The 22,857-nt window shown below is 36.7% G+C and overlaps 1 protein-coding gene across 4 annotated transcripts in view; it reads left to right on the forward strand.

The window, feature by feature from the left end:
- Window positions 1-13,405, forward strand: part of MAP3K21 (mitogen-activated protein kinase kinase kinase 21) — a 60,916-nt gene extending 47,511 nt beyond the window's left edge. Inside the window, exons 6-11 of one of the 4 annotated variants that reach the window (XM_038397847.2) lie at window positions 151-273; window positions 3,587-3,703; window positions 4,262-4,412; window positions 5,414-5,508; window positions 8,058-8,846; window positions 10,016-13,405. In XM_038397847.2, coding sequence (XP_038253775.1) covers window positions 151-273; window positions 3,587-3,703; window positions 4,262-4,412; window positions 5,414-5,508; window positions 8,058-8,846; window positions 10,016-10,434 — 1,694 coding nt within the window. In that variant the 3' untranslated portion in view covers window positions 10,435-13,405. The remainder of the gene's footprint in view (window positions 1-150; window positions 274-3,586; window positions 3,704-4,261; window positions 4,413-5,413; window positions 5,509-8,057; window positions 8,847-10,015) is intronic. The other 3 variants (XM_038397848.2, XM_038397850.2, XM_038397851.2) reach the window with 3 other exon arrangements.
- The last annotated feature ends 9,452 nt before the right edge of the window (window positions 13,406-22,857 follow it).

Below are 22,857 nucleotides of genomic sequence, written 5' to 3' on the forward strand. Positions count from 1 at the left end.
AGGCTTAGAATTTTTCTATGTTACAATAGAAATCTTATCTAATGACATTCACTTACATAAATTTCATTACGGTAAATGCTGAAAAAATACAAGAATATAAACTTTATTTAGAACAGTGAAATTTACCTAGTGTTGCTTTCTTCACTACAGATTTCCAGCACAAAATAACAGTGCAAGCTTCCCCTAATTTGGATAAACGAAGAAGCTTAAACAGTAACCGCTCTAGTCCACCAAATAGCCCCACAATAATTCCTCGTCTTCGAGCTATACAGCGTAAGTTTTCATCATCATTTCAATTTATTCTTTTAACCATTATGAACACACTCACTCATTTTATACAGGTACACTGTAACACATTGGAAGGAATATGTTACATGTGGATGTAAAGAAAATGAATTTGATTGGGCCCCTCGATGTTCTGTGAACAAGCAGCTGCATGAATTGGTAAAGAGAAAATCTTGCTAGAATAACTTTTTTAGTGAGTATTTCAAAATTAGTAGCTGAAAGGAATGCAGCAAATTGTAACTTATCTGAATTTTAGTAAAATGTTGAATTGTTTAAGGATGTTGTACTTGAAAAAATCTGGTTTGAATGAAGTACTGAAGGATCATAAACAAAGGGCTAATGATAAATGGCAAAGTATCATGTGAGAGGGGGCTGCTGCCAAATGGAATGATGGGAAATCAGCTGTCCTTAGACCAGAGCTGCCAACCAAGCACAGGAGCATAATGTCCAAAGACACAGGGAATAATGCAGCCGTAGTATGTTCAGAAGGATAAAAACACCAATTGGTGGGGAAGAAGGGGAACCAAGCACATGGGAAGCAGGGAAGGAAGGAAGAGAACAGATGGGAGAAGAGATAAGTGCCTTTTTCTTTTTTGAAAATCACACATTTATTAAATACCTAAATGCTGTTCTTTGTAAGCAGCTCCTGGGGTTGCTGTAGGGAAGTTGTCTGTATAAATAGCAGTATGAGGTAGCAATTATGAATGGCAGAGGAACTGGTCCACGAGACACTTAAGATGTTATGCTCACTATCGATTTTTGAGAACACAATATCTAGAGATAGAAAATATCTTTTAATATATATGAGTCATTTCTTGATTTTAATATTGTCTGGCCTTGTGCACAAAGCAGGCTGACCGACTGCCCATGGCCATAATGCAGCACTGCATGGGATAAACAGTAAAGCAAAATCTGTTTGTTTAATCAGGGTCATTTCCCAGGAGACAAACATGTCATGTAGTGTCCATCCCAACGAATCAGCAATGAACCCAGGACAATTTTCTAGTGCCGAAATAGTCTAGAATCTAGGTCATCTTTTGCTTCTGAATGGTACAGTCTTCTCTTTTACCCCCACCAGATCCTCTGAGGAGAAAGATCGCAGTCTTTTCTCTGGTGCTTAATCAGAACTATATGGCTCGCTTTCCTGGCTATTCCCTTCTGGGGATCAGGTCTTCTCTGGTTGCCTTTGGATCTTGGGACCTAGCTGCCTGGGCTCCCTCTAATATTGGATAGAAATATGCTCTTTCCCTCTGGGTGATCATCACCATCTTAAGCCTACCCTTTCATCATTGTCTCTTCTTCGTAGTCGTTAGTTATAGCTGGAGGGCTATTTTTACTAGAATGACCAGAATGAACATTTGTTGGGTGTAGCTGATCTACTTCTATAGACTCTGAGCACACCGATTCCCCATGCCTGGTTGGGACAGGAAGGAGTTAGGTATAACCTGTCTCTTTATCTTAGTCACAAGATTGCTTGAAAAAAGCAGCAAGAGAAAATTGTGGGGGTTGTCTTTTCAAAATTGCTATAGTAAGTGTGGTTGACGTTTGCTTTTTTTACTACAGCCTGAAGAGAAATTAGGTTTTATTAAATCTACCTTGTTTGCATGTGAAATTTGAAGTGCTGTCATGTCTGTTTAGGTTTAATCTATTCTCAACTTCACGACAACACTTTCAGCTTAATAGCCACTCTGGCAAACTGTATCATGAATTTAAGTTGACCTTCCCAAGTTATAAAGGACTTCTATCACTTGACAGCTAAAATGAAACAAAACGGATTACATGAGATGTTTTTGGAATTCATACGCTCTGTAATTGTGGGTGAAACCACAATTACCTGTCCCAATTACACTTACTGCATACCATTTTTCATATAGTCTGCTAATCTTTTCAATATTTTTGGTAGGGCAAAAAAAAAATTTCTAATGGTATGTCTCATAAAACCAAAATCTTAAAATAAGAGTGCTGTTTAATTTTCTGTGTGTACTTCAATCAACATAGAAATGAAATAAAAATTTCAGGTATTAGCCCAGCTCTAGAATCTTGAGAATTTTTTTAAAAGGCAGAAAATAATATGCATTTGTACACATTCTAACTCCCACAGTCATGTGCCCCTGTCCTTCAAGGAGATCCACCAGTGCAGACCCATATGCCTGCGTGGAGTTCAATTGATGGGTCTAACTGAGCAAATGTTTCCCCGTTGTAGGACCATAAAAATTACTGTATTAAACAAAAAGTCTCCCTCAAATGGAACACTTTCTCATTTTGAGTTTGGATCCCGAAGCTTGTAGCCAAAGCTCTCAGATCTTTTGAATGTATCTGGCTGAGGCAACTTAATTTCCGCATCCCTCTGTAAATCCCTTTCTACCTATGTAAAATACCTTCCTCCAGTGCTATTTAATCTTGATTAAACTTCAGAGCTCCCTCATTTAGAGAAGACTTATTCAAGTGAGTGTGCTTTGAGCAAGAGTAGCTAACAATTGCTTATTTGATCACACCTCTTTTGTTCATAAATATTGCAAGCTTCCAAATCTAAATTTCTTAAAAATGAAAGAAATCCTAGCTAACTGTAAAGAAAATTTAGTCATAAGTTTGAATTCAGCTGTTTCTGAACACTAATTTTAAAAAAATACCAATAGATTGTAAGTAGTCTCCAGAGAACCCTGAAAACTCAGTTGTAGGGGGGAGGGATAGCTCAGTGGCTTGAGCATTGGCCTGCTAAACACAGGGTTGTGAGTTCAATCCTTGAGGGTGCCATTTAGGGATCCAGGGCAAAAATTGGGGATTGGTCCTGCTTTGAGCAGGGGGTTGGACTAGATGACCTCCTGAGGTCCCTTCCAACCCTGATATTCTATGAATATCTAGTATGTTCAACAAAGACAAGCATCTATGCTGCAGAGCAAGTTAAATTGGTGTAACGGATGGGGGAGGAGTGGAAAAATAGGTGAATTCTAAACCATCTAAACTTTTACCTTGTTAAAGACAGTCTATCATGGCAAAAGTTGTTGTCTTATGTCAATACTATCATCTTGGTTGTGAGCATGTTGTCAATTTACTTTTCTAGTTGTCAACCTGAGGCTGGTCTGACACAAAAATTAATTTAACTGATTAATATTCACAAACTGTGGGGCCAATCACTCTCTACTCCTCCTGTGACTGCTTAGCGCTTCCCAGGAGGCATTTTATGTCTTTTGGATCTGGGTTTCTGGTTCTAGAGCTAAAAGTATAAGGAGGAATCAGTCCCTCTTTTGCAAATAAATTAAATTACTAAGATCTCTACTGCATTCTCTTAATTTTTCCTCAGTGATTTCCAGAGCAGACACAAATACAGCTAATGGCCGAAGAAACAATGTATATGTGTACCAGCAAGATGTAGATATCACAAGTGAATATGCACTTTCAAGTGGGTTTATGAAAAAAGGCAAGATCCAAATAAATTGTAAAGGGTGCTGGTTGTATTAACTCTGTACCTGAACTTGTATTAAGTGACAGACTGAGTACTTAAACAGAAAATATCTATTATAAAATATTTTGTTTTGGGTTAATGAAAAACAAAATCACAGTAATTGGTCATAACTGAGATATTCTAATGAATTTGATATCATTGCATTAAAAAAGTTCTTCTCAACAAAATATTAACTGGTAAATGCTCAGTTTGCCTCATGTACAAGAATTACCTAAATGTAAGGTATTGAGTTTTAAGAAGCATGAAAAATAAGATCTTTTTTGCTACTTTTTCTTTAATTTTCACCTTTCTTGTCAGTCTTCAAATTGTTCCTTGCTTGCTTATCATTTTGATCAATGCAGTTTGTATTTTGGCATCAGTGGGGGAAAAATCATCTCCTTTTTAAGTTGCACCTTTTTGATTTTGCTACTGTGATGCAGTGTTAGTGGAGAAGGTTGCTTTGCTAAAATCCAGATTCTTCTAGTGGCTGTAATAGTCCTTCTGATGAACACTAAATACTGTACTTGTCTCTAGTAACCTCAGATGAAAGCAACAAGACTTGGGGAAGAAGCACAGCTTGCCACCAAGAAGAATTTGAAGACGTGAAGAAAAGCTTTAAAAAGAAAGGTTGCACATGGGGACCAAGCTCAGTTCAAACAAAGGACCGTGCAGATTGTAAGGAGAGGTATGATAGCTATATTTTATATTTGCTTAATATGAGGACCGATATTGTGATGACTAGATTGGAAGTCAGATTTGGGAACACAGTTCTGGAACCCTTATTTAGCTAGGTAGTTTGTAGCTAGAATTCCTCAGACCCTCATTTTATTCATCTGGGAATTTTCTGGTAGTCATAAATGGGATTCATGCAGACAAAGACTCAAAGATGCTAGCACAGTTACTTACCTTACAGTACCTGATTCTTTAAGATGTTTTGTTGATTCTTTGATGTGGCTTCAATGACCCACTCTCCAACCCCACTCCTTTGGAGTCAGGCTCTACTGGGATTCTGAAATAGTGAGGAAATGAAGAGGCAGTCAAGGGCACTGTGCCTGTACCTATTGCAATAGTGAATTCCAGACTGTCTAGATGCTGGGTAAAGAAAGTATTTATTTCCTTTTTTACTGCTTTGAAAGGCAATACATTTTTAGAATGTTGTGTCATTTTGTTGTAGTGTTGAAATCAGCTGTCTGAATTTTCACTGGTACTCTTCATATTTTTTTTTTTAATAAATCACTCAAGATCCTTCTTATTTATCTCCTTTCCAGGGTATATTTCTTTGTCTATTAAGTGTCAATCAATTGGAATGGGCACTTCCATGATTGTTAAACATACAATATCAACATAAAATCATATGTCTGTTAAATGCAGCTTCCTCTTTTGTGCTTGCTCTTTGCTCTTGCCCAGTTCTCTTTTACAAAAGTTTGCGTTTTAAAGAATTTTATAAACCCCCATCAAACAACTTTTAGACCTTGTACTATACACAAACTTCCTAGCCACTGTAGCTTTTACTGTTGGAGCACTTTGAAAGGTACATGGTTAAACATGCACAAGAAAAGAAATTCTATAGAATAGATAGCTTCTGGTTATTCATTCTTTTTCTTTTTAACCTATATTAGTTCTCATTTAAAAAGTTATAGAAACATGCTGTTCTGTACAGTGTCTAAAGAATTATTCTGATTTCAGAATAAGACCTCTCTCAGATGGCAACAATCCTTGGTCAACCATTTTAATGAAAAGTCAGAAAGGTGTTCCATTAGCCTCCCTGTTTGTGGACCAAGGTAAGAGCTGTTTATCAATTTATGGAAATTCCCATAAAATTATACAAATTAAGGCACCACTTCCTATGCACATGCTATGCTTTAAGCACATAAATAGTCCATTGAACTATTCCAGTATATAAATTTAAGGCACATATTTAGATGCCAGTTCTGCAAAGACTTAATTTTTTTTTTTATCAGTAATCATTGTCTGTCTTGACCGCTTGCCCTGTAAGTGTAGTTCTTGGTTTGTATTGAGAAATCCATAAAGTTCCATAGTATTACCATTTCTAGTACCACCAATTGTTTTTCATTTACCAGTCCTGATGTTTTAGTTGCATAGAACTACAGAATTGAGTTTTAGTAAAAGCTCCTTAGTTAGGGTTGTAACACAGATTGGACCAGTTTTGAAATGCTTCCATCCAATATCAACAATAAATCTCCCTTTCATTTTGAAATTTATATGCTTAGTCTTAGACCACAAGAAATGTATTTTTAGAAAGCTTGTAATCAGGCCAGGAATCTTAAAATTATGGAACTTAAAAAGATACAATTTTTTTCCCTTTTTTTGGAGAAATCTTTGGCCATTCTTCACTCACATCTCAAAACATTTATTGAAAAGACATATTTTACTCATTGAGCCTTAATAAAATTATTGCATAGACCTAGACTTCTCTTTCCAGAGTCCCTCTTGCTACTCAGATTTCTCCACAATAATAATATAACCTCTGTTCAGTGTTTTGCAGAGCTTGGAAGTATGCTTCAGCTACAGATCTCTCAGGTGCATAAAAACACAGAAAAATTTTAGGTGCTGCAATCCTTATGCCTCCTGATTTATTGCTTAGAAGCTTGCATGGTCTACAGACGTTGCATAGAGAATGCCCAAGTTTTGCAGGCACAGCCTGATCTGTATCTGTTCCACATGAACAGTTCATGATCTATTATGGCCATGAGCATATAGACTTCTCAGCAAACTTCCAGTTTTAATTTGAAGGTTTTTGTTTTTACTAACTAAGACACTTCAGGTTAAAAATATCAGCAACACAGAAGGAATCTTGAAAATATTTTATGAAATCTAGTAAATTTCATCATTAATAAAAGGGAAATTAGATTTATGTGTTTTGTTTCTATTTTTAGAATTTGCACTCCATTTGAACAATGAAAATAACTTCGCTTCATTTTCTGTTTCTCATGCACGGGTATAATATTGGAATGGAGTTCGCTAACTTTGCAAAGAAATATTTAAATCAAAACAATTTTCTTGGTATTTTAAAAAGCCCAAGAACTATATTTATCATCATCATCATCTTTTCAAAGATATTTTTTTAAATAAGATAAAATTGAGGACAGATGTACTTCCAAGGCTCCCCTTAAAAACAAGCTAAAAATCCCTTTCTTTTAATTTATTCTGAAATTTTTAAAAAAATGTAGGCCATTCAGGCAAAACGTCAAAGTTGTTGGGAGCAGAGTAGGGAAGGGAGGGGATGGAACTCAGCTGCAAAACATTATAATTAAGCTTGACTATCTAAGACAGGATATTCAGTAGTTGAGATTGAAACATTAATTTGAATGGTCAGTGTTTACTGTCAACTGTCTCTCAGCCTACCCAACTGTACTGAATAACAGTTCATGTACTTGAACTGTGACTCATCCCGTACAGTTACCACCACATATAGAAAAGATCCACTTTCTTATTTTACACGCTTGCCTTCTAAAGAGTCCAGTACACATTCTGCAGCCATCACTTGCCTTCATTTGTTATTCCACTGTGAGCCAAAGAACTAAAACTTCCATGTTCATTTTCATCATACATACTGGAAATATCAAACTTCTTCATAGTGGACCTAATAGCCGACTGATCTCAATGGAAATACTCCCATTGATTTCATACAAGTTTTGATTCAGAGCCAACTGAACAGGTCATATACCACAGCCTTCACACACTGTACACAGATATAGATTGTGTGTGTATAAAAGTCATGTATACAACTCACAATAATCTATTCACAGAAATATGCTGCAATTTAAGTTCTTCAACACAAAAGGAAAATGGAAGTAGCAAAAATATTTGTATTTATAGTCTGTAAAAAAGTATTTATAGTCCACCCAGTATTAGCTGTGTGCTGAGTAGAGATACAGAGGCAGTTTGGTGTTTAGACTTTCACAAGGGTCAATTTTTTTAGATTTTTCAAATTTAACTAACAGTATGTAGCAAGTTTTATAACTATCATGGGAAAATGCTGCTATTTAGATTTATATTTTCAAAATAGTCTATTTGTTGAAAAACTGCTTTTATTGTTTTGACTACTAGAGATTTCTTTGATATTTGTCACAAAGAATATGGAAAGATTTTGATTTGAGGAAATTTTGAATCTGACTTAACAGTTATCCCTGTGTGTTCCTCTGAGCCGCCAAAAAGTGTCTATATGGGGGACACAGAACGTGTGTGTGTGTGTGTGTATATATATATATATTTAATAATGAGGAATCCTAAGGTACATGTACAAGTTTGCCAGAAAAGTGTCTTATTTTGCAATATTTAAGTACCTTCCAATATTTTTACATTATAGATGTTTGTACAGAGCAGAGACTTTTCCCTGAAGGTTTGGATGCAAAAAGACCAAAGCAAATGAAGTTGCCAAATCAGGCTTATATTGATCTACCTCTTTGGAAGGATGATCAGGGAGAAAACGCTAAAGAACATGAAAGCTTTGAAGAAGGAACCTCTGCTAGTTCTTCAAATAGTACTCCACAAATGACTCCTACAAACAGTCTCAATAGAACACTGCAGAAAAAGAAAACTGACTCTATATTGTATGGATGTGCTGTTCTCCTTGCATCTGTAGCTTTGGGCTTGGATATTAGAGAGCTAAACAAATCACAGGTTCCAGACGAACTGTTGCCAAAGGAGGAGAAGAAGAAGCGGGAGGGAATATTTCAGCGTGCTTCAAAGTTTCGCAGGAGTGGAAGTCCTACAAGATTGCAGTCCAAAAAAGAAGAAACCCATATTCCATCTCTAAGTCCATCTGCAAATACTGTGAATCTTCTCTCTATGCCTTCCCTTTCCACCAAATGCTTGCTTCAGTCTGATGGTGAAGATGCTTTTGTAAGCATCACTCCCAGTGATTGTGACACAGGCATTCCCACTGAGGCCTTTTCATCAGAAACTTCGGCAACTAAGAGGGGGGAACAAAGGGTAAAGCAGATGCTTGTCACTGATCCTGTGATGTTAAAGAATCAGTCTCCTATTCTTCCTCTGAAACAAGAATCTGAAAAAGTGCCAAATGACTCTTCATCAAAATTGAGACAATCGGGTCACAGACGAACCATGTCAGATGGAAATACTTTCCAGAGTACACGTGGGTAACATAGAATATCAGAGAGATGCTTTATCTGTAGTGCATAAACCAAACTGAAAATCTAATGGAATTATAACTTACTGAATATTATCAATAAGTAGTGATCAGTAATAGTATCTTACTACAGTGTGTGGGGAGGACAGGGCTTTCATTTGAAGTACAATATAAATTCCAATAATGACAGCAAAATAGCTTCACCTAAGGATTTAGTAGACGTCTGTGGGGACCTGCTGCCTAGTAGGATGTACCAAAACCAGTGGTGTTAGTGGAATTACTAAAATTGATGCTGAGGATTCCATTCAGGTGGTTTTACCATATTGTAGTTCTTAAAGCAAAGCTGGATTGCCAAGTATAATGGGAAATGTGGGTATTTCTATAAAGGTTGCAGCATCATTGCTTCAATAGGCTGAAAGAAACGCTGAAATTGTTACTTAATGTAGCTTGGCAATTGGTCAACAGAGACTAATTCATTACTGTCATTTTACTGATGTCCATTTATTAACTCGTAGGAAAACAGGTTTAATAAGTTTTACTTCCCTGACTGGCACAGGAGTCCTACCACACACTGAACATTTAACGAGCTATTGTTAAGACATATCCAAACTGAAAACACTTATCCTCTAATCTATTGGTATCCAGTAGAAATGTTGAGTTTTGTACTCACTATTAATACTACCGTTGTCCTTTGTAATGCAAAGAGCATCTTTTGCAACACAATATTCCTCTTCAATGTGATTTTGAGTTTAAATTCCTTAAATTTGTTTTCCCCCTTAATAATTGAGGGTTTCCAACTTGCATGTGTGTCTTAAAATGATTTGGCAAAACTTGACAAACTTCTCAGCTTTATTTCATCCTTCTATTGAGCTGATTGAATTCTGATGACTCTCTGACTGATGAGTAGTAGGCTCCCTTATTCTCTAACACAGGAACAATATGGTTCAGAGAAATTCTTGGTGTGTTGAGTGACTGTGTCAGACCATTATTCTGATGCTGCCATGCATTTGCGGGGCATCACTAATTTCCTGCCAGCCTGTGTAACTTTTTTGGTGAAGTAGTAGTTCAGGTAGTACCACTAAAGTTGCTGTCAGTGGTATGTGCTTTTCCAGATGTCAAAGAAGTCAAAAGTAGAAGTGATCATCTAATATTGTCTTGTCTTCTCCTCCATCTAGCTACTGGAATCACTTCACCTAACGGAGTCTCTGTGTTGCCAATTCTTCCAGGGATTCTGCAGTCTACATCTGTTCAGCAAAGAAGCATGCACTATGACCTGTCACCTGAAAAGCAAAGAGCTGTCAATATTATATCAAGGCCTCGCCCTTCTTCTCTAAGAAGCAGAATAGATCCATGGCAGGTTCTTCCACAAAGTATAAAGCCAGACTATACAGAAGTGGACTATTTAGAGAGTTATGTAGGTCCCAATGTTAACTTCGTACCAGATACTGAGGAGAGAACTAAATCCCACATGCCTTCATTACTTGATATTGATGTGGAAGGTCAAAACAGAGATTGCACAATACCTTTGTGTAGAATGAAGAACAAAACGTGTCGGCCATCTATATATGAACTGGAGAGAGAATTTTTGTCTTAAGTGCCTGGCATTTTTAAAGTATTGCCTTTTTTAAGGAGGAGAAAAAAATTAAAATTATTTTGTACATCTAATATTTCATGCTACTGTTTTCTAAAATACTGTGGCCAATACTACCAAATTTTTTGTAACAGGCAGCTAATTTTGTACAATGTATAACAAGATGCCTATCTTGAATGTTCACTGGAATCCCATCTAGTAACTAAAAGCACAATGCTGGAAAACAGTATTCTGGACATACATCTCTAAGCACAGTTTGAATTGCTAAATTAACTTGTCCCCTTACCTCCCACAAAATCTCACCTTTTCTCTGCTAGAGCTCTTGCTTTTTGGTGTGTTTTTTGTTTTCTCTCACACATTGAAGGGCTAATTGGCATGCAGAAGATTTCAAGTCATGGGCAGTTTTCTGCACATACGTTTTTTCAGGACAGTCCCTTATGAACTGTGGAGTTAAGGATTTTTATTTTATTTTTTTGTTTAAGATGCCTGTATGGAAGTGCTCTACCCACTCTGCCCCAAATAGTTGGTTTTCTTTTGGCATTGACTACATTATGGAAGTGATTTACCACCATCAAATGAATTTGCATAGTTTTGCCCCCGACTATTTTGAAATATAGTAGATTGTCAATCATAGAATTAGCTTACCTAGAAAGTTGTGCTATAATTTAAATTAAAACTAAATTTAAATTTGAGTGACTGGAATTTGTTTAAAGCTATTTGACATACTTTGTTTTTTGTGTGTGAAGCAATATTCCATTAGGTAAAGATACACTGGAACTTTAATAGTTGTGCTCTTGACTTTTTTTGAACACTACAGTATATTTGCACTGAGAAGAGTATTCTTCTTGATGATTATTTTTAATTAAAACTGAGTTCTCTAGCTTACTGTACGTTCTGTGTTGGAAAGAGGGTTTTTTAGTGCAGTTAACCAAGTTTAAGTTTCTAGCACAATTGCAAACTTTTACAAAGTCTATTTAAAAGTCAAACCTGCCTTTTCTTCCTTATATTGGCAATGGGAGCCTTTCTTTTTGTGCCAAGATGTGGTATGACAAGGCAAAAATCTGATACACTGGGTTTCTTATTCAGTCAGTAAATGTCCAACAAATTCATACTATAGAGTTGTGGGGGAAGTGTACTTAAATTTGATCATGTAGCAACTTCATTTTCAAATGAAATCAAAGCAAATCACTAAATTAGTAATGACTAATTTTAAACGCTGCTTTACCAGTAATTGTTGGAAGTGCTGAAGAGGAGAAACATTAGAATTAAGGAGCATTTCTTGAATTTTGACATCTTAACTAGAAATTCTCTTTATCATTTTTAGACTTAGATATGCTGCAGAAATAAAATTACATAGTTAAGAAAAAAAAAGTTTTCATTTCCCGTCAGGACATTTTTCTGTTTTAAGGCCTTTGTTTAAATTCTTTGTCTCCTTTACCCTTAAGTCTGGGAGTTCAGATTGTCCATTGTTAAGCAGAATTCATGAGCACCTAGCATCAAAGCAAAGCAATTAAAAAGCAGTTTTTTATTCTGTAGTGCACTACATTGGTTCTATTGAAAATGGGAGAGAAAAATTGGAGAATGTCAATCATGCAGTTTTAACCTTGCAGAGAAGTGGACAGATGGACATAACTTCCCTGAGAACAAGCTCACAATATCAAGAGTGGAAATGAAAGAACACTTAAAGTATTATTTCTACAAAAAATGTTAAGATACACTAACCACTGGTTGGCTGTAAACTGAGTGACTGTATAACAGGTTATTATTAAATTATTGTGTTTTTGTCCTATCCTGTTTATTTTCAGTAACCTGTATAATTGCTATTAAGTTTGTTGTAAGTATGAATACTGCACACATCAAAACTTAGGTACCACAAATTTCAAATAGCATACAATGTTCTTTAACTTGTATTCTTTAAACTTGTACTTAATTTTATCAGGTATACTTCAGTAGAAGTACAGGTACACATGAAGTTTAGTTTTTAATTTAAAATGTAATGATTGGTTCTCATGTAGAAAGTGTACACAATTAATTATACATGTAGTGCTCTGTGGAAAATATGGATCAAATCTTAAATATAGTTTGGTAGTGTATTTAATTTTGAAGATGAAAGTTACAGTTGTGAAACATTGTGTCTACTTAGACTGTTTCAGGAGGGATCATGCCTTTATACAACTATCCTCCTGTGGAAAGTACCTCTACTAGGCTTTCTAAAGGAAAATCTCAGGTGCTTTAGTCATTTTGTCTTGTAAAGGTTTGTTCATTCTACTTTGTTTTACTTCATTACGTTGAATTATGCACCATAGATTTTGTAGTTAACAGCCAGCATAAAAACACCCGACTGTGGGCTGTATTGTTTTCTTTTGCCAGTGGTCCATATCGTGATCTGTTTTTAAGCAAAATTCCCCATTGATTTTAATGGGGAATTCTGCTTAAAAATGAATGGCATAGTATGGCCCAATTAGCACATGGTAACAATTTTAAGAGCTATATACTCAGAGGTTGCACCCCAAGAAAAAGAATGTAAGCCATCTCCATCCAACAAACTGGTTTTACTGATGCAGTCTTTTAGCTATAGTATATAGTGTTTAGAATTATATTTTAACTTTTCTGTAGTTTAAAATTATAGGCCAGTCTTCACTAAAAGGCAAAGATTAAAAATAAAGATGATTAAATCCGTAGTTTCACAATTTCTATTTCACGTGTTACCAGAGATACCTTTGTACAAGTAAGGGAATCTTGTGTATATTTATAATGATTTTACTTCTGTATTGGGTATAGCTGGTAAAGAATGTATTTATTGTCATGTATGTGAATAGTCTGACCATTAAGTGGTAAATTTATACTGATCATGTTAGCATACAATTTCAAGGTGCTTACACTGCAGAGATTAAGGTAACTACTTGACATGCTGTTTTACAAAGCCTTATGACTGAAATGTTTTTTATTTTAAAATAAACTTTTGTAGCTAGTGGATTGCATAATGGCCTTGGCCTTCTTGAAATTAGGGCAGGTTTTAAAGCGTTTTTATATGTTAAACTCCCTTGTAAAAATTTCAGGGAGTAACCAGCAACTATGAACAGCCTGTTCTTAGTCCTTCAGAATGTGGGAACATGTAGTTGTCATTGAACTAAATGTAAGTGATTAATGTTAATCTCAGAAGTTCTGTAGGTTTTTGCAAACTTGAAATGCAGATTAAAATATTAATAGTAGCAGCCTGCACTTTCTTTCATCCATGTAAACATAACAGTTCTCCTCTGGAGAACCCAGTGCATTACAATGGTGAATAGATATCTTGTTTTTGTAAAGATAGTTCAGGCACTGGAAGATTCACATAGTGAATCAATGGCAGAATTGACTTTCTTTGGAACAAGAATATAAGCCCTGGGTGAAATCCTCTCCCTATTGAAGTCGGTAGCAAAATTCTCAGTGACTTCAAGCGGGCCAGGACTTTGGCTCCTTACATTTTTGTATTCATCGTTTTTTTGGGTTTCTTCCAATTTTTCTCAGATTTGCTTTTGCCTTGTTAACCCATCCTTCCAAAAGAAAGTGTCTCCACATACACAATAGCAGCAGGAAAATGTAATCTTACCTTTCCATCACATTCAACTCTAATGATGGTGTGAACTTCAAAGCAGTGAACCCAGTCCTGAAAATCTTTCCTCAGGTGAGTAATAATTCAATGAAGCCACTCAAGTAATATATTTATGTGGGTAATGAATGGCAGGATTCAGTCCCAAGTTGGGATCATTTAGATGTTAATAGGCATTGGCAGTCCCTTTCTGTCTTCTTTTAAAAAAGGATAATATTATAGTAGTTCTTTAAAATGTATGTATTTAAGCACTTGTCAGGAACTGCAAAAGATTGAGATTCTCACAGTACTGAGCCATTCTGCATATTGTAATTACTGGTAGGGCTGTCGAGCGATTGAAAAAATTAATTGCGTGATTGAACAATAATAGAATACCATTTATTTAAATATTTTTGGATGTTTTCTACATTTTCAAATTGATTTCAATTAAAATACAGAATACAAAGTCTACAGTGCTCCCTTTATATTTTTGTTTACAAGTATTTGCATTAGTTTTTTTACAAAGAAATAAATCATTTACAATTCACCTAATACAAGTACTGCAGTGCAATCTCTTTATCATGAAAGTTGAACTTACAAATGTAGAATTGTGTGTTTAAAAAAAAAACTGCATTCAAAAATAAAACCAGGTAAAATTTTAGAGCCTACAAGTTCACTCAGTCCTATTTCTTGTTCAGCCAATCGCTCAGACAAACAAGTTTGTTTACATTTGCAGGAGATAATGCTGCCCGCTTCTTTACAGTGTCACCTGAAAGTGAGAATGGGCGTTCTCATGGCACTGTTGTAGCCGGCGTCGCAAGATATTTACGTGCCAAATGCGCTAAAGATTCATATGGCCCTTCATGCTTCGACCACCATTCCAGGGGACATATGTCCATGCTGATGACTGGTTCTACTCGATAACAATCCAAAGCAGTGCAGACCGACACGTGTTCATATTCATTATCTAAGTCAGATGCCAGAAGCAGAAGGTTGATTCTCTCTTTTTTTTTTTTTTTTTTTTTTTTTTTTTTTTTTTTTTTTTTTGGTGGTTTGGGTAGTTTTTCTGTAGTTTTTGCATCGGAGTGTTGCTCTTTTAAGACTTCTGAAAGCATGCTTCACACCCTGTCCCTCTCAGATTTTGGAAGGTACTTCAGATTCTTAAACCTTGGGTCGAGTGCTGTAGATACCTTTAGAAATCTCACATTGGTACCTTCTTTGAGTTTTGTCAAATCTGTAGTGAAAGTGTTCTTAAAATGAACAATGTGCTGGATCATCACCCGAGACTGCTTTAACATGAAATATATGGCAGAATGCAGGTAAAACGGAGCAGGGGACATACAATTCTCCCCCAAGGAGTTCAGTCACAAATTTAATTAACACATTATTTTTTTTAACAAGAGTCATCAGCATGGAAGCGTGTCCTCTGAAATGGTGGCTGAAGCATGAAGGGGCATATGAATGTTTAGCATATCTGGCACATAAATACCTTGAAATGCAGGCTACAAAAGTGCCATTCAAATGTCTGTTCTAACTTTCTGGTGACATTGTAAATAAGATGAAGGCAGCATTATCTCCTGCAAATGTAAACAAACTTGTTTGTCTTAGCTATTGGCTGAACAAGAAGTAGGACTGAGTGGATTTATAGTCTCTGAAGTTTTACATTCTTTTGGTTTTTGAGTGCAGTTAAGTAACCAAAAAAACCCCTACATTTATAAGTTGCACTTTCACAACAAAGAGATTGCACTACAGTACTTGTATGAGGTGAATTGAAAAATACTAATTCTTTTGTTTATCATTTTTACAGTGCAAATATTTGTAATAAAAATAATATACACTTTGATTTCCATTACAACACAGAATAAATACTATATATATTTACCTCTCTCTCTTTGTTTTTCTACATTTTCATATATATGAAAATGTAGAAAAACATCCAAAATATTTAATAAATTTCAATTGATATTCTATTGTTTAACAGTGTGATTAAAACTGCGCTTAATCACGATTAATTTTTTGAGTTAATCGCGTGTGTTAACTGCGATTAACTGACAGCCCTAATTACTAATCAGATTACCATAGTGTGGAGGGCTAATGTGACTGCAAGCACCCTAACATTTGCATTTTCTGATGTTTGTTCAGATTGGTGTCCCTAAGTTTATCAGATTTGTTTCACTTAAATTCTAGTTTTGGCAAGAGGCATTGTTTTTGCTAGTGTCTGACAAATATGTTCAGTTGATAATTAAACAAAAGTTAAACACAGACTAGCTCCCAAATTGGACTCAATCTCAATAATGCCAGTAGCATTAGAAATTCCATTTCTTGTACTTGCATTTATAGTTGTAGGAGTGGCTTGTAGATATAATCATAGTGGTCCAGTTTGTTCAAATGAAAGAGGTGTTTCCATTTTGCCTGGCTGGAGGAAAGAGATCCAGAAATTTATACCTAGCATAGAATTACTCTTCCATTTAATAATTTTTTTTCCAGCTCTGAATTGGTCGCAGGATATTAGAGAGACAAGGTGGGTGAGGTGATACCTTTTATTGGTATTTATTGATACCTTTTATTTCACCAACTCCTGTTGGTGAAAGAGACAAGCTTTCGATCTTACACAGAAATCTTGTTCCACCAACAGAAGTTGGTCCAATAAAAGACATCACCTCACCCACCTTGTCACTACAGTCTTCATCATCATTTCATTATATGATGTAAAATTCTTTCTTCACCATGATCAAAACAGTGGCATCACTTTCAAGGTTAATTTCTAAGATTTATTCCCATCATCCCAAAAGGAGGGAATGAAAGGACAATCCCAAATCATGTGCATAAGCATAGCTTTATTTGAGCTGTATCTCCAGCAGTTGAGGTGTGACATGAGTCTAGCATTTCCCAATGTAATGATTCACGTTAATTTAAAAATATTTGCAAAGTTAAATTCCCTTTTTACATTTAAGGGCTTGTTGACACGAACAGTTAATTCACAGCAATCTGGGGTGGAAGTCTACCGTGCACTAGCAAGTGTCTATGTGGACCCTGCTGGAACTGAAAGTTCCATAGTGCACTCTTATCTACCATGCTTTGAAATACAAGTAGATTAAATTGTATGGTCCTTTTTATTAAATAAATCATGTTGACTTTGTTTTTTGTTTCATCTTCCAATCCCATCTTTCATACATTCTGTGTTGCCTCCTGAGCCCTTTCTTCTCACCCCCTGCACATCCTCCCCTGTAATCTAGTTACCTACTCTCCTGCCCACACTCTACAGGCACCTACTTTTCTGCTCTGTTGGACGTACCCCTGATCCCTTATACACTCCTGTTGGTGGCCCACAGCTCCACTTTGATTGGTGGGTCCAGTCAGGGATGGTGGCTTCTGTTTCCTCTTCCCTTAGTTTCAGCGGTCATTGATAAAAACAGCTAGGTTTGTAGCTCCTCCTTGTAAAAGCAGCTGGAAACAGGCATCAAAGCTTTTTAGAATGAAGAGAATGGACTTGCAGAAGCTGCTGGAAATGTATTAAACTAGCATTATGTGACCTGACAGCTCTTCACTGACATCTCAAAAGCCAAAGTGAAGCTCAATGTGTGAAGATTATTAGCCTTTGTGTGGCATGATTCTCCATGTAAAGATGTTCTTGTGTGACCTGAGTCAGAGAGTGGTCCAGGATCTTTAGGATTAATAGCTTATTCTGAGGCCAACGGGATGAAAATGAGAGCCTATTGCCAAAGGGGCCTTTACCTTCTTGGATCCTCCAAGATAACAAGTAAGTAACATTCGTCTGCCCTGGTCATCTCAGGGATACATTGCCAAGCCTACAGATTTGTTTCTTGAGCCCCTCCATTAAGTAAGAAGCTGAATCCACAGGAAAAACAGGGTGAGACTTCAAAGCTGTTTTGGCAACAGGTAATTTAAATGGATTATTTCCAGATGTAGCTTATTAGAAAGCTTCTGTATGCTTGGCTCTAAATTTTCAAGTGGCAGTGGCAGCAGTATTTGTTAGGTAATGCTCAAAAAGTGAAACTGTTAGCAAGATAGAGGGTGTTGCAACAATCATTAAAAATGGCTCCTTGACTAGTTTAATTGTATATATGCAAAAATTACCCTTCATCTTCCTGCTGGGTTTGATATGTGAGCTGAGTGTAGGCCTAGAGAGAATGCTGCTTCTACCGCAAGGCAGGGAACAAGGAGACTGGCTCCCTCAATCAGTGGCACTCTTGTCCTGTCTCCTTTGCAAGATGTCCTTCACAGTCTTGCACCACTTCACTTTCATGGGCTTAAGAGACTCATTCCCTTATTTGCCAGAGGGTAAAATGCTGACTTGCTACTGCCTGTTCTGTATATATGTTTTATATCCTTTAACTCAGCCAGGGAGGTTCATAAATAAGCCAACTGCTACACTGTGTATGTCCCAATTAGTTTTTAATTAAGAATTACGGCTTTAAATCTGTTCTCTATCAAACAAAGTCATTGCTCCACTTGCAGGCTATATTCAACAATAGTGAACAGTGCCCCTTCAGAAGAGGTTTTAAACACAATGCTGTGAAATTGTATTGATTCAATGACATCACTTTAGTTATCTCTTTTTTTTTTTTGTGGGGAGGGGGGTTTCAAAGTGTGTAAGTGATTTAGGAATCTCGTATATCCCACTGAGACATAATGGGACTTAGATGCTTTTGAAAATGTTGCCTTTGATCAGATAGAGATCTTCCATCTTTTCCCTCATTGACAAGTTTAATTGAATACAGTGAATAGGAACTTCTAAAGTAGCTTGACCATTTGTATTTCAGAAGTGAAGTATTAACTATGCACCATGCCAAATGGTAATCAGGTGACCTAAGTTTTACTCCCTGTTCTGCCATTGATTCTTGGCAAGTTACTTTTCTGTGCCTTGGTTCCCTTATCTATAAGACATGAATAATTGTATCACCCATCACTGTTAAGAACTTTGAGATCGGGGGATGAAAGTTACTGTAGGTGCTAAGTAGTAATTTTATTAATAAACTTAGGTTTTGATAGTATTGGTTACACTATCGATGCCAAAATGTTTCTCTCTCTCCCAAGCAAGTCAAGTGTTGATCCAGATAGGGAATTCTTGTATAACTCTGATTGCAAATGTTTGATTTCTTACTACAGCATAATAGATTTAATTTGTATAATTCCTATTAAATTCTAAAGATGGACCTAAACTGTAAAATTTAGATCTGCATTTCAAACTCCAATGTAGAAGCTTTCAGATGGGGGTGGGAGTGGGAGATGGGGCAATTCAAGCCATCTCTACTTAAATACTTTAATAAATATTCATAAATCTGTTTTTAAAGATTTATCAGTCAGCACTGACAGCTGTTGTTTTAATCTTAATTCACACACCATATGCTGCTAAATTTTCCCCTCTAAAATGTATCCCCGCCCAGGGGATACTAATTGTTTTCCTGCATTTCAATGATAGGATGGTAAATTTCAGCAGCTCCTGTTTAATGCTGCTCATACACAGCAGCATTTTGATACTTTTTGCTGGTGATGGTGAAACTAGATAAGAAAGAAGAGTAGGTGGATAGTTTGCTGCAGCAGCCTGAGATCTTGACTCAATATATAATTTATATAATGGTTCTCTCTCCTCTCCCCGTTGCCTCTTCTCAATTGTCTATAGCAATTTTTATACATTGCATCCTGTCTCTAAGGTAATTTGGGACAGGAAGTGTGCACTGAAGACAATGCTGAAACACAATATAACATTGGGAGAAGATGTTCTTTATTTCAGGCATTTATCTGGCATCCAACACCATAGTAGCAGAGTGCCTTACAGGGGTGAATTTGAGCATTTTTCAAAATCTCAGTAAGAAAAATCAGACATCATGGTCTCCTGCTTTCAGCTTTGAATCTACTTAAATTTTGAATCTACTTAAACTTGGGCCAGAGAGTGGCTTTCTGTCCTGTTTGTACAGTGCCCGGCACAATGGGGTCCTGGTCTATGGTTAGGGTTCTTTTTAGGCACTACAATAATTAATAAGAAGCCACCTAGCAAAGCAGGAGGTGGAGGGGGAGAGGATGCTTCCATGGCCTATGTTGCAGAAATATAACAAATGGGTCATCTCTCTAAACAAGTTCAAGATGCAGTTGTCTGTCTTGAAGTTAAACAGCTAGAGAATTCATAGTAAGAATTCCTACAGATGAGATACTCCTCCCTATGCTTTCCCCCCCTATTTTAAGTGCAGCAGCTTTCACCATCACTTTGTGCAGTGATCCTCTTACCAGTGTTAGGATACGCTGGTACATGAATGGGAGAACCCCTCATAATAGTTTGGTGCTGCAGGAAGTTGTGTAAGTGGCATACTCCTCTGGGTCCATAATGGTCCAATGCTCCAGGTTGGTGTTTCAAATTAACAGCAGCAGTATGATGACTGCAATGGGAGTTAGGTGCCTAAATACCTTTCAGGATCTGGGCCTTGGCTCTTTTGAGTGAGACACAAAAAGTAACGTCTTGTCCTCTTGTGGCTTTCAAGAATCTCTTCCATTTTTCCCCAAGAGTAGCACCCATATCCTGGCCAGATTCCAGCTTGTGTTCAAGAATTAAGTTCTGCCTTCCTAAATTCTCTAATAGACACAAATGAAGCTCCAGCTGCTCTTATCCTAACTTGCTGTGCAGTGTTGCTAGAGATTGGTATTTAAACTGCTACATTGCACTCCACAGGTGCCTGCATTTCAGGGATGACCAAAGTGGTCCCTGTATGGTCCCTGTCCTTAACCTATCTCACAGTGAGAACTTGTAAGTTTTCCTTAATATTTATAAAGTGCTTTGAAATTCTTTTATGGTGGTAGTTACAGAAGCATAAATTTTTCTGTTATTTAGTCACGTTTCAGCTGCCCAATATTTTGACTTACCAGTTAGACTCCTCCTAATGGTGTAGCTCACGAAAGCTTATGCTCAAATTTTAGTCTCTAAGGTGCCACAAGTACTCCTTTTCTTTTTGCGACTACAGACTAACACGGCTGCTACTCTGAGACGTGCATTAGATAATTGGTTTTGTATTCTCCATTCTTATCAAAACAGCATTGTGCAAATTAACGCTCTAACCTGAATAAATCAGTGTGTATTAAAATGTGAATAGAGAAATATTACATGAAAAATAAATCACTTCATAAGCACACAAGCAGGAAGCAGTGGGAATGGATTCATATAGTTACTATTGTGTGTTGCTACATTGAAACAGGGTTAAAAGTTATTTGTAACTTTAAGTAGCAGAGGAGAGTAGATGAAGTTTGCCCAAAGGCTCTTTGGGCAGTAGATTATCTTCCCAGAGAATGAAATATGAATTAATCTACTCTTTTTAGCCAGTGAAGTTTGGCTATGTGACAATTGCAGTAGCTGGAAGGAAGAAATATGTTGTGATTGGCATAATCCAGTCCAGAATCAAGCCATGACTTATAAGAGACATTAATATCAGTGTCAACATTTACAACAACGTTCTGCTTTAGTATATAATATATATTGCATTCATTTATTGTCTTTATCACAGGCAAAAGAAATACACAATTTTAATTTGAAGGCCTATACAAAATACAAACCAAGGTGGAAGGAAAAGAGGCAACATTCTAATAATGAGAGGGTTTTTTAGTCTTTATCCTAGCAAAAATTAAGCTACTTGAGCAAGGAGCTAGGTATGACAGCGGGTTTTGGAGATCTCAAAGTGCTTCACAAAATAGGGAGATCCACTATGATGGGTGAGGAAATAGAAAGGCAGATAGGGTGTGACTTGTCCAATGACACATGATGAGTCACTATTAGAATAGGGGCTAAGGCCAAGATCCTTAGAACCTCCAGATCAATACAGCATCTAATCCATTGGACCACACTATCTGTTCTTAATAAAAAAGTTATCTGAAGTATATTTTCAGGAGCAACTTAAAAGAGCACTTAAGAACTGTTTATCGTCCTGTTATTTAAAAAAATACTTTGTCCCTGCATTTAAAAGTAATTAAAAAGAAATACCAACAGGCTTTCTATTAACACTGCCTTTGTTCAAACAGGTTATTTAAAAGTGCTCATTTTTCTGGCACTATAGGTAGGCAATGGTGAAAAGTGTTTTGAAGTATTGTTGGGGGTGAGATTTGTGAGTTCACTAGTAGGCTAGAATACTCTTTAAACTCAGTTTAAATGTTTTGGCATATTTTGTCCGTGCTAGCTGTTGGGAAAACATAGCCCATTTAAAGGCTTATTGTTGCCTGGGATACTGGTAGTAACAGGCCTACTGGGGGGGAAAACTGACACTTTTTATACGTAGTGATGGAGCTAAAACTAGCAACGTCAGCTTAGGAAAATGGTCATTGGCTGCATCTATACTACAAAAATTGGCACCTATTGTGGAATAGGGACATCATGTGGATACTGTATGCATCTAGCAGGAAGTGCAGCGGCAACAGGAAGTAGATTAGTAGGAAATAGGGAGATAGACAGGAGTTCTATGAATAAGACACCTTGATCCCATGATGATGTTTGTAATTGTTCACTAGAAGCATTTTTCTGAAACCTGAATCTCCCTGCTTTCTTGAGAATACCACACACACATAGTGCTCTGCTGGTGTAGCTCCACCAGCAGTAGCAACAGTAGGGACTGTGGTGTACACTTGGAGGAGGATTAGATTAAGACACCCAAGTCCTTTTTACATCAGAACTTCCGCTAATGTGAACCAAAGCAGTTATAATGGTGAATTATGTGTCCTAATTTTTCCAGCGTAGACAAAGTCAATGTGTTTGCTCAACAAAGAAGTTTGCACAAGGAATACAAGCCCGGTGTGAAAGTATCCTGGTTCTCCCAGACTCACACAAGAGCCACTGTTCAGGCTTTCTGTGGGCCTCCAAG

This window comes from Dermochelys coriacea, chromosome 3, assembly GCF_009764565.3.
Source record: "Dermochelys coriacea isolate rDerCor1 chromosome 3, rDerCor1.pri.v4, whole genome shotgun sequence".
Classification (NCBI taxonomy): domain Eukaryota; kingdom Metazoa; phylum Chordata; order Testudines; family Dermochelyidae; genus Dermochelys; species Dermochelys coriacea.